General features: G+C 46.9%; 1 protein-coding gene across 1 annotated transcript in view; it reads right to left on the bottom strand.

The window, feature by feature from the left end:
- Positions 1-340: 340 nt before the first annotated feature.
- LOC109885426 (E3 ubiquitin-protein ligase TRIM71) overlaps positions 341-19,810 on the bottom strand; it is a 24,860-nt gene continuing 5,390 nt past the window's right edge. The window contains exons 2-4 of the mRNA XM_031811912.1: positions 11,773-11,940; positions 7,350-7,484; positions 341-7,198 (exon numbers count right to left, since the gene is read on the bottom strand). Of these exons, the coding sequence (XP_031667772.1) occupies positions 5,747-7,198; positions 7,350-7,484; positions 11,773-11,940 (1,755 nt within the window). The 3' untranslated portion in view covers positions 341-5,746. The remainder of the gene's footprint in view (positions 7,199-7,349; positions 7,485-11,772; positions 11,941-19,810) is intronic.

Raw genomic sequence — 19,810 nt, 5'->3', positions numbered from 1 at the left:
CATTTCAAGGAGTTGGTCTGATGGTGCCCTCTGTCATCGGCCTCCCCCTTACTTGAACAAGAGAGGAAGGCCCCCTCCCCCCACATGGGCCATGACATACCTGGACTACCCATTGTAATGTACCTTAAGTAAATCAGGTGATGAGATAAAGGAGACTGGGGTGTTACATTCTAAAGCCTCCCCTTCCCTGCTGCCAGACTGAGCCATGAGAATACTCCTCACTAATAAACACATGGCGCTGCCTGGTCACTGATCACCTCTTGGTATGTGGACACACAGCTTCTCTGTTATTCTACAGTGCCTGAATAATAGTGGACTCAAAAAAAGACGGCTCAGGAAATGGATGTTGGATACAAGAATCCCATTTTATTGAAGTGTTAAGTCCATACAGACGAGAAGCAGACGGCAGGTTAACAGCAGTCGCCTAACATCCTTCAGAATGCTTCTTGAGTCCCAAATGGCACCCTAGTCCCTATATAATGCACAACTTTTGATAGGACTCTAGTCAAAAGTAGTGCCCTCTATAGGGCAGGGGTGTCACTCATTCCATGGATGACCTAGTCTAGTGTCTGCAGGTTTTTCCCTTTCAATTAAGACCTAGACAACCCAGGTTCCATGTGTCTAGTTGGTAGAGCATGGCACTAGCAACACCGGGGTTGTGGGATCGATTCCCGCGAGGAACCAGTACTGCAAGTCTCTCTGGATAAGAGCGTCTGCTAAAACAAGACAACCAGGTGACCTAAATTCCTCAAGTACAAAGAAGAAGTGAAAACAAACAGCCCTCTGTGGAATGAGTTTAACACCTGTGCTCTAGGGAATAGGGTGGTATTTAGGGCTCACACCAACACTTCCAACCAGTCAATAGAGGGTATAGGGTCCCCTAATCTCACTGAATCCACATGGAGCAGCCTTCCATTTCACTCCAAATGAAACGGCACAATATTTAAGCTCCAGGTTATATAAACACCACAAAAGGGTCAAACGACCTCAACGATTTTCATACAGTGAATTTTTTTGGGTTGAACACAATTCCAGAGTAAATGGCCTAAAGTATCAAATGATTAATATACCCCGTTCACCATGCACCATGCTCAAATGGCCTGACTAGGACTAAGGATCAGAGACATCTTACAGTATAATGTATATTTCACAACAGCATAGAATTGTCACAATACAGAATATTTTTTCCTTGAGACATTTTTCCCCACATACTATGAGAGACACCCCAACATAAATTATACATTGGAAAAGTAAAACAAATCTGTTTGAGTCAGTATTTTTTTTTCCACCAAAAATGATCTGATTAAGCATTTTAAAGTTGGAACTTATGTAATTAAAAATAAAAAATTCATCAGAATAGGTAAAAGCTGCTTATTGAGAGTTTTTCAAAACGTGGAACACTAGCATTATACCTACCGGAGTTTGACTTTAATATGATCATGTAGTCAATTTGTCTAAGACCATGTTCTTATGAACTGATAGGCTTCGGTTGTTTATCTCCATGAGAGGAAAAGTACTAATGCTGGAATCCTCCCATACTGCTCAACCAGATACCTTACTGTGGAGGATGGAACACAGACCATTTCTAATAGTTTGGATAGACTGAGGCTCGATTTAATATGCACCGAAGAAGTTCAGCGCTATAGCGCAATTAAAATGTAAAAAGGTCATTTCTGATGAGTCGACATTGCATCTGCTATTAACGCTGCCACTCTCCACGACATGTGGGAACATTGCCTTTAATTTCTCTTTTGTGCTGAATTTCCACCATATGGATCAAATGGAGCCCAAAGTATACTTCCGGCTGGGGTTGCAAATAAACTTTCCCCCAATTCCCAGAAATCCCGTTTAGAAGATTCCCTCCCTCTTTATCCACTCCTGATTCTGGGAATCCTCCAACCTGGAATTCTTGAAAACCTGTAAAGTTACCAGAATTTTGCAACCTGACAAAAAACTAAACTACAGAAACAGGTAAATAACAAAAGTTCAAAGGTTACCTTTAAGCCCTTGGTAGTTTTGATTATTTGTGATACTTCCAACTGTGGAAGTATAGACAGAGTACATGTTGAATGTCCTCTACTAGTATAGTGTTATGTACTGCTTCAGCAGTAGCTAATCAGGGTCCTAATAAAATACTGAAATATTTAAGGTAAATGTATTTCTGTTTGAAATCTGTTGTTGTTTGACATCATGATGAGGTAACTTGATTGAGCCCAGTAAGGCTATTCATAAAATAGATAATCTTATAGTCAAAGGAAGTCATCCTCCTCAACCTAACATACTACAACCCTAAAATAATTTAAAAAGCAGTGACAATTTTTTTCCACAATTACTTTTTGAATCATGCATTAACATATACAAGTCTTGTCTTCTAAGTGTCAAGACCTTGAGGTCTTTTAAGAAACATTCATTGCAAACTTAAGTTCAAACTATAGGAACAATATAGGAACCAACAATGTACTGAAAATACATCAGATCAGTGTGGATTTGAAGCAGCATTGTCCTCGGTTTAATCTACTTGATCCAACTGTTCATAACTTCTCCAAGCCTTCCCTTTCCATTCTTTAGTGTAACAACAGTACATTATAAGACCACACATCTAACTGCAATTCAACTGAGGTTTGAAAAATGCAACCATGCCAACGAGGTATTAACAGTTCAGCAATGAGGTAATGGGCGTAGCTCAGTAATACTGAGGTAAAGATGTACATTATACCTATATCTTTCTGTATAATGAGGTATATATGGGGTGGCAGGTTGCCTAGTGGTTAGAGCATTGGATCAGTAACCAAAAGGTTGCTGGATCGAATCCCTGAGCTGACAAGGTAAAAATCTGTAATTCTGCCCCTGGACAAGGCAGTTGGCCTACCAGGGAACAGTAGGTTGTCATTGTAAATAAGAATTTGTTCTTAACCGACTTGCCTGGTTATATTTTTTATTTTTATTTTTATTTTTTTATTCCAGGGGTCACACCAGCAAGGACAAAATTAAATACTTAACTAAATGACAGTGATGGTGTGCCATTTTTATAAGAGTTATATTTATTACCTAAAATAGTCCATTTATACCGTTTGTTTTTGTCATAATGCCTTTCCTGCTGGTCACAAATGGCCCAGAAACAGTAATTTATCTCCTGTATAACAAAAGGCACAAGCTACAACACTGGAACAGTGTCAACGTGAATAATCCACTAAAACACCTGGAAACTCAACATCTAAAAAGTGGCCATTTTGGTTCAATCATTAAGAGGGTGTAACCGAGTAAGCCGTGTCTGGAGCCCAACGTCTCACTGGTCCCCCTGTACACCCAGCTGTGATTATTAAGGTAAAAGAGATATGAGGTGTGTCTGGTGAGCTGCATGCCTTCCAGCTCTTCTGGGAGTTAGAGCAGCTGGAGACCTACAGCTATGGTGCCTCACCAACTCACAGAGGTGTGCCAAATGGCAACCTAGTCCCTATTTAGTGCACTACTATTGACCAGGGCTCATAAAGCTCTGGTCAAAAGTAGTGCACTATATAGGGATTAGTGTGCAAAAAAAGAACCGAGCTCTCCTCGTAAACCAGCACTTGCGGCAATGTGGCTCAACAGACAGGAAATACTGGCCCATTAGACACAGTCAGAGACACAGAGGGAGGAGAGTGGGACTTGGCTTTAACAGTTCAAGCTATAAGCACAATATTAATAGCTATGAACAGCTAGTTTATAACACAGGGCAGGCTACAGCTGGTGAAAAAAAATGAATTCAATTTTAACATTTGCATTTTTACTGGTTCTTGATGTTCTGTAGTTAATAGCCACTGTGGAACCATGAATGACCTGGTTTGGTTATGTTCTCTCAGACAGAGGTACATACAATAGAGAGGAACTGCTGTGCTGACTGATATTACAACGTCTAATGTGACCAACAGACTCCCTGCCATCACAGTTCAGAGCAGGGTGAATGTGGGTGTGGGAGCAGCAGCTGATGGAATTCTTTTGCTTTGGTTACTCAGCCATCCGTAGGCTACATGAGTGGGTCATCAGGCAACTGACAAGCAGCTAGGGGTTACTACAGAGAATATCTATTGAAAATACTATGGAGGCAATGGAGATCAACATCAATGCTGTCACTTAATTTACTGGTCAGTCTTACTTTTAAAAATTATTTTATTTGCCACCAGGATAAAACAATATGCTCGCGGTTTCCCATGATTGACACATTCTATTTTGAAGGAAAAAAAGCTAAACGGATGACTTTCTTTGACGGGAACAGAGTCGAGGCCCAGAGGCAACGATAGACTTTTCAAACAATGACCACAAAGAAAGGAACATGGTAGCGTCATTAGGGTGCCAATCTAAACCACCAAACATGTGCAGAAAGGTTGTTCTTCAAAAAATATCAGAATGAAACTTCACTACTCTTAGACCCCTCTACTCTTAGGAAAGTTAGTCTACACAGATTTCAATGATTTCTAAATGGATATCAGTAAATAGATTTATACTCCGGTTCGGACATGGTTGAGATTAAATCCAAGTTAACCCATACCAATGTGTCATTGTCTAATCTTCACTATGTTGTGGCCGAATGCACTAGTTGCCTTAGATGAATGAATACATGTCAGGATTAATATATCCTAACAACAATGATGATTGCCAGTAGTTTCAAGTCACAATTCTTCATAGATGCCCAGAAAATAACAATTCTGATGATTCACCCAATTCTGATGATTCACCCAATTCTGATGATTCACCCAATTCTGATGATTCACCCAATTCAAGATGGTCAATTCCTTGTTAAATGTTTTTTCCCTGAAATCACACGACTGACTGAACTGACAATGGTCACTGATATCAAATATTCAACCTGCCTATAGCAAACTGGCAGCAGCCATTTTGTGGAGAGAATCCATTTTACAGGACGAGTCTCAGATTACAACCTATTCGCTATTTAGTGCACCAGTGCCCTATGGGCTCTGGTCAAAAGTAGTGAACTATTTAGGGAATAGGGTGCCATTTGGGACTCAGAATACTATTGACCTGAGGACACTGGAGTTCTGAGGTACTATGTGGTTGTGACATGAGGTAAAAAAGGTTTTACAGAGGTATGGAGGCATATTTAAAAACAAAATGGAAAAATAACAGTTGCTGAGTTTATAAAAAATGTCTGACTCCACGTTTCCACATGTATGTAACACAGGAAATACATTGTTCTCAGCAACATTCTGGGATTTCACACGCTTTATGTCAACAGTAACAATTAGAGAAAATGTGTGAGCGCTTTCTGTGCAAATATCAACCAAATGTTGCTTCATGTTAACTATACTTTTCTCTTGCATTGAGGTAGTTACTTTATCAAAACTCCACTGGCAAAATCTCTGCATGAAATCATAAAGGAGTACATTCATACCCAGCTACATGAGGTAGGTATGATACAGTGGAAGTATTTCAAGAATGCAAGAAATTCCCTGAGAAAATCAGAGATTTTGACTCACACATCAGGAGCAAAGACAACTATCGAGCCAGATACTGTCACAGAAGGCCTTCTATAGGGTTCAAAATGTCAGCCTATGACAATAACCCCTTGTTGGCAGTGGTTCATGTTCTACATTGATTTGCTCTTTCAAAATAGAGGTAAAGCTGAGAGAAAAGGTAAAGTTTCAATATTACTGTCTCCATTTGCTCAAAGACATTTGCATCTGATGGTTGTGTTTCAAAATCTCCTCTTCAATGATTCTTTCTTTGCAAACCAGCAGACAAACTGCCTAGCCTAGAACATAATGATTCGGTTGTTTCCAAAGTCCACGGCAACAATCCTTCCGTCAGGAGTAACAGCTATACCCGATGGGCGATCCATCTGTCCAAAGCTGCTACCCTGAGTCCCCAACTTGCATAAGAAATTACCGTTGGTTTGAAACACCTGGATCCGGTGGTTCCGGGAGTCAGCCACCACGATGCGGTCCTCCTGGTCCACTGCCACGCCCTGCGGCCGCAGGAACTGACCGTTACCGGCTCCCTCTGATCCCAGGAAGCGGGCCGACTGGCAGTCCGACCGGATGATCAACAGACGGTGGTTGTTGAAGTCTGTCACCACCAGGTGGTCCTCCTGAGTGAAGGCCACGCCTCTGGGGGAGTCCAAGTGTTTCCATAGAGCCCCCTCAAAGCCGTACTTGTTGAGGAAGGTGCCGTCCTGCCTGAAGAGCTGGATGCGGTGGTTCCGGGTGTCTGAGACGAGGATCTTTCCCTCCGAGCTGACCGCCACGTCCCAGGGGTAGCTGAACTGACCGGTCTTGGTTCCCTTCTCCCCGAACGTGAGGAGGAACCGGCCTTCAAAGGTGAAGATCTGGATGCGGTGATTATCCTTGTCGGCAACGATGATTCTCCTCTGGCTGTCGCAGGCCACCCCAGCTGGTCGGTCCAACTGGCCTGGTCTGGAGCCCAGCGTACCAAACTTGTGGTGGAAGGAACCGCACGGCTTGAAGATCTGCACCCTGTTATTGCTTCGGTCAGCTACGATTATGTAGCCCTCTTTGTCCACACACACACCCCAGGGGCGACACAGCTGCCCATCTTCGTCCCCCTCCCTGCCGAACGAGGCCACCGGCAAGGGGATACCTCCATAGCTACGGCCAGACTTGACCAGCACTTTAAAGGGGCTGCCTTCGATGTGCTGGTTGCAGATAAGGACTGACACCAGATGTTCTCCTTCTACCTTGGGCAGGTAGCTGACCGTGTACAACCCGTTCTGATGGTCGGTCACCTCAGCGTTTAGCAGGTTACCATCGGACGCCACCACCACAGCTGACACACCGTCCCCACCAGACAGCCTGAGCTCTCCATCATGATCATACCCCACCACAGTGAAGGAAGCCTGCTTACCCTGCAAGCCCCGACAAAGCCCCTCTCCCTGGGCCTTGGTGAGGGGGGCGAAGGCCCCGGAGCTGACCAGACCTAGGGACTGGATGGCGAGGAGCAAGGTCTGGTCAGGGATGGTGAACAGGATGCGATCATCATCCTGCGGCAGTAACAGCTCCCTGAGGGCCTTAAGCTCTGTGATCTGGAGGAGCATGCTCTCTCTGGCCAGCAGCAGGTCCAGACAACTGCCCTTCTCTAGGACCTGGGTTACTGTAGAGATGGTGCTGTCCAGCTTGGTCAGGTTCTGGTGCAGCTTCTCTAACTGGAGATAGAGGGACTTGGCTTTCACCTGACGGATATTCTCAACCTTTAGAGAGGGCAAAAGGAGGGAGAGGGGAAAGGGACAGAAGGGAGAAAGAAAATATAGTTACACTTGTCAGGTTTTGTAACATTGCTGGAATGTATAAATGTACTGTAGGTCCTACAGTATGATACTACTTAGCAGAAAACCAACTTACTTTCCACAGTAGTTCACACTCTCGTTCCTCCAGGGCCTTCTTATGACGCTGTGTGATGGCTTTGACCTCTGACTGGACCACCATGGCCTTCAGTTCCACCTGCTTAGCAACGGCCTGTGCTTTCTCAATGCTCAGCTGCAGGTAAATCATTAAGAAACTGCTTTAGTGGAGACAAAATGTAGCATGACCTTTGAATGGTACATTGACACATTATTCACAGGTTAAGTCCTGACAGGTTAAAACCTCTTTAGGCTAGGGGGCAGTATTTTGATGTTTGGATGAAAAACGTACCCAAAGTAAACTGCCTATTTCTCAGGCCCAGAAGCTAGAATATGCATATAATTGGCAGATTAGGATAGAAAACTCAAAATTTTCCAAAACGGTCAAAATATTGTCTGTGAATATAACAGAACTGATATAGCAGGCGAAAATCTGAGGAAAATCCATCCAGGAAGTGCTGCTTTTCTGAAACTACTCTTTTCCATTGCAAGCCTATCCTCCATTTAAAGGGATATCAACCATATTCTTTCCCTATGGCTTCCACAAGGTGTGAACAGTCTTTAGACATAGTTTCAGGCTTTTATTCTGAAAAAATGAGAGAGAATGATCACATTGCGTCAGTGGATAGCCAGATGTCCTCAGATTTGTGCATGCGCGCACGCCGGGAGCGAGACCTTTTCTTTCTCTCTTCTATTAAAAAGGCTACCGTCCGGTTGAAATATTAGCTATTATTTATTGTAAAAACAACCTGAGGATTGATAATAAAAAACATTTGACATGTTTCTATGAATTTTACGGATATTATTTGGAATTTTCGTCTGCCCGTCGTGACCGCACGATTACTGAACAAAACGCACCAATCAAATGGAGGTTTTTGGATATAAAGAGAATCTTTATCAAACAAAACTAACATTTATTGTGTAACTGGGAGTCTCGTGAGTGCAAACATTCGAAGATCAAAGGTAAGTGATTCATTTTATTGCTTTTCTGACTTTTGTGACCAATCTACTTTGCTGCTAGCTGTTTGTAATGTTTTGTCTGCTGAGAGCTGTCCTCACATAATCGCACGGTTTGCTTTCACCGTAAAGCCTTTTTGAAATCTGACACACCGGCTGGATTAACAACACATTAAGCTATGTTTTGGTGTATTGCACTTGTGATTTCAGGAAAAAATTATAATAATTGTAATTTAATTTGAATTTGGCGCTCTGCAATTCACCGGATGTAGACGAAAATGATCCCTCTAAAGGGATCGGAGCGGCAAGTTTAAGACCTTTAAATAGTGAAACATTGTTCCTTATCAGATGCAGGAGGTCAGTGTTTCTCAACCTTTTTGCACCAGGGACCAGCAAGCTACTGGTTATCATGAGACTATGGTGTAAATGGCTCTCCTCTCCTCTCCTCCCCTCCATATCAGTGGATGAATTGATGAGTGACCTCAGTCTTTTCAGTAGGAGGCCAGCTGGTTAAGTGAATTAAATACCTCAGACTGGCTCCAGTACCACTGCTGGAGAGAGGCTGTTGACCCCAGGCCAACACAGCAGCTGTTTTCCAGACAGTAGTTGGTCCTCATCATGAAGTCACCCTATAGGAGGCACCTCTGGTGGATATAGGGGTTGGAACTAAAGCTCAGAGCGTTAAGTTAAGACTGTGTTAAGATCTGCTACCAAAATGCTTAATCAGCAGACATGCCTTTAACTGTAGGGAGAGTGAATGCAATCATGACTAAGTCTCTTGGGATAAAAGTGTCTGCTAAATGGCCTTGATATAAAGTGTGACCTACTAGGACAAAAAGGTTAAATTAACTTCTCACTAGGTGGAAGCTGACAACCGTCCATAACCTGATCCGTCCCGGCAGGACTCACATGGAATGAGGGGTACTACCAGGGTGGTGGTGTCAATCAGAGAGAAAGCACCAATGACATCATCTATAGGGGTAACAAATCCTGGTTCAGAGGTTAAGGGGGTGGCAGAACGGGCAGAAAAAGGCGGCAAATGAGATTATGGTGTTTTAATGTAACCCTTTAGGCCAAAGGTCTTCTACCTTTCAGGACAGAGTTCTACAGCTCGGGCTTTGTGCCATTCAAGCCCATGAACATTGTGTGTGCCCCAAATTGGACCCATTGTTTATGTAGTGCACTATTTTTGACCAGGGCCCATAGGGAACAGGGTGCCATTTGGGACACAACCCATGAAATCTCTTCATAGGAAATAATGGATTATCAGGCTGGTCCTTGTCATAGTACAGCCTCTTCACAGGAGCTAAAAACACTCAACCTAGACTGAGTTAGCAGCATTTGGTGAATTAGGTCTTCAAGTTAAGTGAGCCTCAAAACACCAACTGAGCGTCACAGAACTGAAGGGGGTAGGGGGAGGTGTGTTTTTCTATTGTGTTTTGAGAAAGGGGAGGGGCATACATATTTCATTGGCATGTGAGTGAGTTGGTTTGGGGGATATGGGAGAGGGAGGGGGTGTATGGGGACAGGGCGGGGGAAGGAAGCGTCTTCCTCCTCTCCATTGTGTCCGTCCTACCAAAGCCATCCTGTTCCCAACACCCTTCACTCTCTATTCACAGCTGGAGGACAACCCACCTCCCAGCCAGTCGACTAAGAAGGAGTGGCCTAATGTTCTGAGTGGTTGTCTGCATCCCAGGTGACACCCTATTCCCTTCACGGGGCTGACACCCTATTCCCTTCACGGGGCTGACACCCTATTCCCTTCACGGGGCTGACACCCTATTCCCTTCACGGGGCTGACACCCTATTCCCTTCACGGGGCTGACACCCTATTCCCTTCACGGGGCTGACACCCTATTCCCTTCATAGGGCTCTGGTCAAAAGTAGAACACTATGTAGGGAACATGGTGCCATTTGGGACGCAGACATAGTATTAGAGGGGCTATAAATGGGCACTATGGCCTCTCTCTCTCGCCCGTTCTCCCTCCCTCTCTCCCGCCCTCCCACTCCCATTCTCCGGGCCATGTGAGGCTGGAGTGATAGAGGACACTAATGATCCATTCTGCTCCTGATGCCATCAAGACTCTGAATACAAACTGTCAGAGCTGACTAGTGGTCGTCACACACACACACACCAATGTAGAGTCCCCGCTGTATATCCCCCTATAGATCTACGTAGAGTCCCCGCTGTATATCCCCCTATAGATCTACGTAGAGTCCCCGCTGTATATCCCCCTATAGATCTACGTAGAGTCCCCGCTGTATATCCCCCTATAGATCTACGTAGAGTCCCCTCTGTATATCCCCCTATAGATCTATGTAGAGTCCCCACCACCTACAGCACGTATCCCAGTACCCACCTGTACAGCGTGCCTGCCCTGCATCCCAGTACCCACCTGTACAGCGTGCCTGCCCTGCCCTGCATCCCAGTACCCACCTGTACAGCGTGCCTGCCCTGCCCTGCATCCCAGTACCCACCTGTACAGCGTGCCTGCCCTGCCCTGCATCCCAGTACCCACCTGTACAGCGTGCCTGCCCTGCCCTGCATCCCAGTACCCACCTGTACAGCGTGCCTGCCCTGCCCTGCATCCCAGTACCCACCTGTACAGCGTGCCTGCCCTGCCCTGCATCCCAGTACCCACCTGTACAGCGTGCCTGCCCTGCCCTGCATCCCAGTACCCACCTGTACAGCGTGCCTGCCCTGCCCTGCATCCCAGTACCCACCTGTACAGCGTGCCTGCCCTGCCCTGCATCCCAGTACCCACCTGTACAGCGTGCCTGCCCTGCCCTGCATCCCAGTACCCACCTGTACAGCGTGCCTGCCCTGCCCTGCATCCCAGTACCCACCTGTACAGCGTGCTGCCCTGCCCTGCATCCCAGTACCCACCTGTACAGCGTGCCTGCCCTGCCCTGCATCCCAGTACCCACCTGTACAGCGTGCCTGCCCTGCCCTGCATCCCAGTACCCACCTGTACAGCGTGCCTGCCCTGCCCTGCATCCCAGTACCCACCTGTACAGCGTGCCTGCCCTGCCCTGCATCCCAGTACCCACCTGTACAGCGTGCCTGCCCTGCCCTGCATCCCAGTACCCACCTGTACAGCGTGCCTGCCCTGCCCTGCATCCCAGTACCCACCTGTACAGCGTGCCTGCCCTGCCCTGCATCCCAGTACCCACCTGTACAGCGTGCCTGCCCTGCCCTGCATCCCAGTACCCACCTGTACAGCGTGCCTGCCCTGCATCCCAGTACCCACCTGTACAGCGTGCCTGCCCTGCATCCCAGTACCCACCTGTACAGCGTGCCTGCCCTGCATCCCAGTACCCACCTGTACAGCGTGCCTGCCCTGCATCCCAGTACCCACCTGTACAGCGTGCCTGCCCTGCATCCCAGTACCCACCTGTACAGCGTGCCTGCCCTGCATCCCAGTACCCACCTGTACAGCGTGCCTGCCCTGCATCCCAGTACCCACCTGTACAGCGTGCCTGCCCCGCTGGGCGTCTGCCAGCAGCTGGATGGTGAGGGTCCTGGAGTCCTGCAGGGAATCCTGGAGGTAGAGGATTCTGTGGCCCGAGTGACAACCCACACTGGCCTCCCTAAAGACAGGCACGGAGCACGTATCACAGAAGAAATGCAGAACCTGCAGAGGGACAGGCACAGAAGCAGACAGTCAGCAACAGAACCTGCAGAGGGAACAGGCACAGAAGCAGACAGTCAGCAACAGAACCTGCAGAGGGACAGGCACAGAAGCAGACAGTCAGCAACAGAACCTGCAGAGGGAACAGGCACAGGAGCAGACAGTCAGCAACAGAACCTGCAGAGGGAACAGGCTCAGAAGCAGACAGTCAGCAACAGAACCTACAGAAGGACAGGCACAGAAGCAGACAGTCAGCAACAGAACCTGCAGAGGGAACAGGCTCAGAAGCAGACAGTCAGCAACAGAACCTGCAGAGGGAACAGGCACAGAAGCAGACAGTCAGCAACAGAACCTGCAGAGGGAACAGGCACAGAAGCAGACAGTCAGCAACAGAACCTGCAGAGGGACAGGCACAGAAGCAGACAGTCAGCAACAGAACCTGCAGAGGGAACAGGCTCAGAAGCAGACAGTCAGCAACAGAACCTGCAGAGGGAACAGGCACAGAAGCAGACAGTCAGCAACAGAACCTGCAGAGGGACAGGCACAGAAGCAGACAGTCAACAACAGAACATCTATCCTCTCACATACAGCAACAACCAACCGCAGCCAGTTCTATTGTTACATTCTGTACAGTATCTAACATGTTGACTCGGGTCCTGACGATTTAATAATAGTAACAATGACATTAAGCTATGGCTCTGCCTCGATCTGCACAGCGATGTACTGTACGGCATCACATACTCAGTGTTTTGGACACAGTCCTGTCTAAAGCAGAGTGAAAGAAGAAACAAGGGTAAGAAAGAATGAGAGGAAGCAGAAGTGCAGTGGTGTGAAGTACTTAAGTAAAAATACTTTAAAATACTACATAAGTATATATTTTTTGTATCTACACTTTATTTTTGACAACTTTTTCTTCACTACATTCCTAAAGAAAATAATGTACATTTTACTCTATACAGTTTCCCTGACATCCAAAAGTAGTCATGACATTTAGAATGCTTAGCAGGAAAGGGAAATGGTCCAATTCACACACTTATCAAGAGAACATCCCTGGTCATCCCTTCTGCCTCTGATCTGATGGACTCACTAAACACACATGCTTTGTTTGTAAATGATGTCTGAGTATTGGAGTGTGCCCCTGGCTATCCGTAAATACATTTAAAAAAACACAAATCATGCCGTCTGGTTTTCTTAATATAAGGAATTTGAAATTATTTACACTTGTACTTTTGATACTTAAGTATATTGAAACAGAATACTTTGGCTTTCTCACGTAGTATTTTACTGGGTGACTTTCACCGGAGTCATTTTCTATTAAGATACCTTTACTCAAGTATGACGATTGGCTACTTTTTACATCACTGCAGGAGTGAAAGGGCAGAGCGTACAGGATAGGATGGAGAAAGCAGGGTGAGTGATGCAGGCCAATCACTACATTGTATAGAGAAAGCAGGGTGAGTGATGCAGGCCAATCACTACATTGTATAGAGAAAGCAGGGTGAGTGATGCAGGCCAATCACTACATTGTATAGAGAAAGCAGGGTGAGTGATGCAGGCCAATCACTACATTGTATAGAGAAAGCAGGGTGAGTGATGCAGGCCAATAAACAATTACATTGGTCTGTTGCCAAGAACATCAATATTTACAATACAGAGCCCCTAAAGATGTTTATCTTAGATGTGTTCCTATGTATTACCACTAAAATGTATGTATGTGTGGCACGTATCCAGAAATCCATTCAAGCACTGTATAGTACTTAGCTAGTACATGTCTCTATAGCAACAGTCATAATATAATTTGGTTCTGGTGTGGGGACATAATCTGACGATACTAAGGTTTAATGCAGAGGTGAAGTTGTCAGAGAGTTTTCACAATGAGAGTTCATTTAGACTGGATGCTCTAGAGTTAGTTCTGGAGATTCAGTACGAGAGTGTGTGTGTTTAGTCCACTCAGCACCACAAAGCCCTCAAATTAAATGATGGATCACTCAGCATGGGTCGGGGTACATAGCTCACCCATTGGCCCCTTCCCTCTTCCCAGTCAGCCATTTGAAAATGTCAACGGATTCGGAGGTGCTTTCTGCTCCCCACAACAAAGGCCAACCATCAGCGCTGACTAACACCTCTAACACAGCCCTTTAGGACCTCTAACACAGCCCTTTAGGACCTCTAACACAGCCCTTTAGGACCTCTAACACAGCCCTCTAGGACCTCTAACACAGCCCTCTAGGACCTCTAACACAGCCCTCTAGGACCTCTAACACAGCCCTCTAGGACCTCTAACACAGCCCTCTAGGACCTCTAACACAGCCCTCTAGGACCTCTAACACAGCCCTCTAGGACCTCTAACACAGCCCTCTAGGACCTCTAACACAGCCCTCTAGGACCTCTAACACAGCCCTCTAGGACCTCTAACACAGCCCTCTAGGACCTCTAACACAGCCCTCTAGGACCTCTAACACAGCCCTCTAGGACCTCTAACACAGCCCTCTAGGACCTCTAACACAGCCCTTTAGGACCTCTAACACAGCCCTCTAGGACCTCTAACACAGCCCTCTAGGACCTCTAACACAGCCCTCTAGGACCTCTAACACAGCCCTTTAGGACCTCTAACACAGCCCTTTAGGACCTCTAACACAGCCCTCAACACCACGTTTAAGACTTTGGTAAGGGGTTTTTTCAGCTGTTTGGCCACACATTTTTTCATGCTGCAGCAAACATAAAAATGTCTAAATGAATGACGGGTATCTTGGGTTATCTTCAATTAATTGGGACTATTTTGATGAAGTTTATACTGGTTACGGGGTCTCAAATCAACAAATGGTAATATTGATGCTTTTTTCACGTTTTTCAAGCGAAGGTCTTCTAAAGGAGTTTGCGAGTACACTCATTGGGTTTGGGCTAGCAGCCAGCCCAACTGAAGTATGCTGATGTCTTTAGCCCCCAGATCAGAGCAGCAGAGGAGAGGAGAAAGATGGCAGCCAAAAGAATACGTTTGTTATTCAAAGCGGTTATTACGGTGACCGCAGTCATTTGGCTGGCCAATTACAGTCATCCAAAATTCCGTGACCGTTACAGTCCTAGTGTTGTGTTATCGTACCAGAGGTTGTGATCCTGTATCTATCAGCATCACAGAGGGAGGGGGAGGAATAGAGGGGCCTTTAAACACCAAACTGCCAACAGAAGTGGCCAAAGTCAGGATGCACTTGGACTTCTGTGGAACAGGACAGAGCCGTTACCACGTCCATGTTACGGTATTTCTGAAATGAAAAAAAGGGGACAGTGGAACCATTCCCTGGGATGGTGGACATCAAAACACATCCAAATCAGAAAACATCTGGAATTATGATTCATCAGAATCTCAGACAGTAAATTACACTAAGTTGTTGCTTCCTCGCTAGCCTGTAGATCTACTGGAAATGTAACGAGGGACAGAATAATGCAACGTCCCAGAATAACCCCACAGGGGTGATGTAAAACACACACGGAGCATACAGATCAACACAACCCCAGGGTACCCTGTCAGTGCTAATCCGGTTTCCCAGAAGTCACACGTGCACAGCGCTACACACACAGCCAGGCTGAAAACAGTGTGCAAGACCCCCATATCAAGACAAGTAGGGTGACAATATCAGCTGAGAGAGAGAGAGAGAGAGAGAGAGAGAGAGCACCATGACTGAGTGCGTAACGCTCTGTCCAGCAGTGCGCAATCACACTGCCCTAACCCATCTGGACAAGAGGTATACCCATTTAAGGATAATGTTCAATGACTGCAGCTCAGCATTTAACACCATAGTACCCTCCAAACCTGTCATTAAGCTCAAGACCATGGGTTTCGACCCCGCCCTGTGCAACTGGGTCCTGGACTTCCTGACGGGCTGCACCCAGGTGGTGAGGGTAGGAAACAACATCTCCACCCCGCTGATCCTCAACACTGGGGCACCACAAGGGTGCGTTCTCAGCCCTCTCCTGTACTCCCTGTTCACCCATGACTGCGTGGCCATGCACGCCTCCAACTCAATCATCAAGTTTGTGGACGACACAACAGTGGTAGGCTTGATTACCAACAACGACAGGACGGCCTACAGGGAGGAGGTGAGGGCCCTCGGAGTGTGGTGTCAGGAAAATAACCTCACACTCAACGTCACAAAACAAACGAGATGACTGTGGACTTCAGGAAACAGCAGAGGGAGCAGCCCCCTATCCACATCGATGGGACAGTAGTGGAGAAGGTGGTAAGTTTGTGTGTACACACAAACTAACATGGTCCACCCACACAGACAGCGTGGTGAAGAAGGCGCAGCAGCGCCTCTTCAACCTCAGGAGGCTGAATAAATTCAGCTCGGCACCAAAAACACTCAAACTTTTACCATTCTGTCGGGCTGTATCACCGCCTGGTACGTCAACTGCTCTGCCCACAACCGTAAGTCTCTCCAAAGGGTAGTGAGGTCTGCACAACGCATCACTGGGGGCAAACTACCTGCCCTCCAGGACACCTACACCACCCGATGTCACAGGAAGGCCAAAAAGATCATCAAGGACAACAACCACCCGAGCCACTGCCTGTTCACCCCGCTATCATCCAGAAGGCGAGGTCAGTACAGGTGCATCAAAGCAGAGACAGAGACAGAAGCTATTTTTCAATCTCAAGGCCATCAGACTGTTAAACAGCCACCACTAACATTGAGTGGCTGCTGCCACTCTCTAGCCACTTTAAACAATGTTTACATACCCTACATTACTCATCTCATATGTATATACTGTACTCGATACCATCTTGCCTATGCCGTTCGGCCATCGCTCATCCATATATTTTTATGTACATATTCTTACTCATTCCTTTACACTTGTGTGTGTATAAGGTAGTTGTGAAATTGTTAGATTACGTGTTAGATATTACTGCATGGTCGGAACTAGAAGCACAAGCATTTCGCTACACTCACATTAACATCTGCTGACCATGTGTATGTGACAAATACAACTGGATTTGGTTTGTTTGTTGGTTTGGGTGTTCTTCCAGTAACATGCAGGACTTGATCTCTATGGCTCAGCCTCTACAATAGAACACTACAAGCAATACACCAAGTTGTTCTGTGTGTAGATGACCTCCAGTTCTGATACACTAGGGTTGCGAAATTCCTGTAACTTTACCCAAACTCACAGGTTTTTCTACATTCCTGTTTGGAGCGTTCCTAGATTTCCTGCTTATTCCCTCCCGATTCCAGTGATCTTCCAACCAGGATTTCTGGAAAAGTTTTTGGGGAAGTTCCCAGAATTTCAGAACCCTAATAAAGAACTGTGCCTCCTCATGGACTGACCATGAGCCAGAACACATGAGACGTTTCGGAGCCCCTCGCTGTCTAGGAATAGAGCTTCCATCCCATCCCAGAGAAAGAGCTGCTTTGATGCCATGCCAGACATTTCTTGTATATAAAATTATGAAAGCGCTTCCATGTGAGCTGTGCATGTGTGTGTGTGTGGGGGGGGGGGGGGGGGGGGGGGGGGGGGGGACTACAGTCCACACACTTACACCCCCCCCCCCCCCCCCACACACACACACACACCCATATGAGCCCCCTGGTTAATGGTAGAGTGAAGGAACTACCCAACTAAAGGGAAGTGTCATGGACACATCTCTCTTTGACAAGCTCTACACTGATCGATGTGTCCAACACTTCCACACAGCTGTGACTGTGTGTACACCCATTCTGTTTCCTACAATGGTGATATTCCATCTGTACTAAAATCTACCCTCAGCAGAAGAAGAAACGTGACCCACACTGAGTGAATCACCCTTCTACTTCCCACTGTTCATCAGAAACACAATCTGCAGACCGTTCCAACTGCTTTCTTTATGTCCCTGGACTGACTGTTCCATCTGTCTTCTTCATACAACAGCATTAAATGTTTCAGACATATGTTCCACTGACTCGCCAGCCGTGCTGCCTGCTTTATGGCAACACAGAGTCTACGTTCCAAATGGCACCCTATTCCCTTCATAGTGCACTACTTTACCTTAGGGGGCAGGTCAAGTGCACCATCTAGGGCATAGGGTGCCATATAAACAGAGTTATTTTGGCTAGACATTGTTTTGATATTCCCAATGAGAAGGCTGGGCCCCATCGTTAATGCAATGTCTGCTGATGTCTGCCGCCTTGTAGGACCAGCAGGGAAACCAAACGTCCACAACGTCAAGTTAAAACTATTTTCAAAGTCTCTTCAACACAGAGATTTATAGTCATGGTGAGAAAAGATGTACAATTCCTTTCATTAAAAGACCTGAGTCCTGCCAATACAATGGTTGTGCATGTGTAGTCTGCAGTAGAACCTTAACGTGTATTAAAGGTTTGTTCTAGAACTAATCAATATGGACAACATCTGCAATGTTCATCCACCTTCAGAACCAGCTGAACTAGCAGGAATAGAGCTACATTAGAGAGAGAACTTTCCATGGGAATAAAACAACAGATCTCCAGTTCTTCTGTCTGGCTTCTAATTCTGTTACATAAGAGGTCTATTAGTAATACTGCCAGTCAGGCCTCCCTCCTCATCCCTAATGAAGACCCTTCCACATTCCTGATGAAGGTCTGGTCCTACCATAGGAGGAAAGGAACCCCTCTCTCTCTGGTTAGGTCCTAAGCTGGGCCGGGGATAAACTGGGGCTGGGCCGGGGATAAGCTGGGGCTGGGCCGGGGATAACTGGGGCTGGGCCGGGGATAAGCTGGGGCTGGGCCGGGGATAAGCTGGGGCTGGGCCGGGGATAAGCTGGGGCTGGGCCGGGGATAAGCTGGGGCTGGGCCGGGATAAGCTGGGGCTGGGCCGGGGATAAGCTGGGGCTGGGCCGGGGATAAACTGGGGCTGGGCCGGGGATAAACTGGGGCTGGGCCGGGGATAAGCTGGGGCTGGGCCGGGGATAAGCTGGGGCTGGGCCTGGGGATAAGCTGGGGCTGGGCCGGGGATAAGCTGGGGCTGGGCCGGGTATAAGCTGGGGCTGGGCCGGGGATAAGCCGGGGCTGGGCCGGGGATAAGCTGGGGCTGGGCCGGGGCAGTTTTCAATAGTTTTCAATATCAAAGCACCGGGAGGGGCACCCCTCTCTTACATGAAATGGGTTAAAACTGAAAAAGAGAGGCACAGGGAGGAAGAGGAAGAAGAACTGAAACAGAATAATAAAATAGTGACCGAGGTTGGTTCACAGAGGAGATCCCCAGCTAGACAGAATGACAAACCAGACAAGATTCCTCACGAGTTCACTGCACTGGTAGGAACGATGGTAGCCAATCACAGGCGGCAGCTGGCACCTTAATTGGGGAGGACAGGCTCATAGTAATAGCTAGAAAGGAATACATGGAATGGTATAAACCACATCAGACCCATGGTTTCCTTGTGTTCGACACTCTTCCATTCTAGCCATTATTATGAGCCGTTCTCCCCTCAGCAGCCCCCTGTGTAGTCAATGAGAGACGCGCGCCCCCCCCCCCCCCCAGTTAACTGTCCAATGTACTGTGGAATCATTGACTGAATGTTCATAGCTGTCAGTGTAGTCAATGAGAGACGGGCCTCCCCCCCAGTTAACTGTCTAATGTACTGTGGAATCATTGACTGAATGTTCATAGCTGTCAGTGTAGTCAATGAGAGACGGGCCTCCCCCCTCAGTTAACTGTCTAATGTACTGTGGAATCATTGACTGAATGTTCATAGCTGTTAGTGTAGTCAATGAGAGACGGGCCTCCCCCCTCAGTTAACTGTCTAATGTACTGTGGAATCATTGACTGAATGTTCATAGCTGTCAGTGTAGTCAATGAGAGACGGGCCTCTCCCCCAGTTAACTGTCTAATGTACTGTGGAATCATTGACTGAATGTTCATAGCTGTT

The sequence above is a fragment of the Oncorhynchus kisutch genome, unplaced genomic scaffold (genome assembly GCF_002021735.2).
Source record: "Oncorhynchus kisutch isolate 150728-3 unplaced genomic scaffold, Okis_V2 Okis02a-Okis13b_hom, whole genome shotgun sequence".
Classification (NCBI taxonomy): Eukaryota; Metazoa; Chordata; class Actinopteri; order Salmoniformes; family Salmonidae; genus Oncorhynchus; species Oncorhynchus kisutch.
This window is presented reverse-complemented; position numbering and strand designations above follow the sequence as displayed.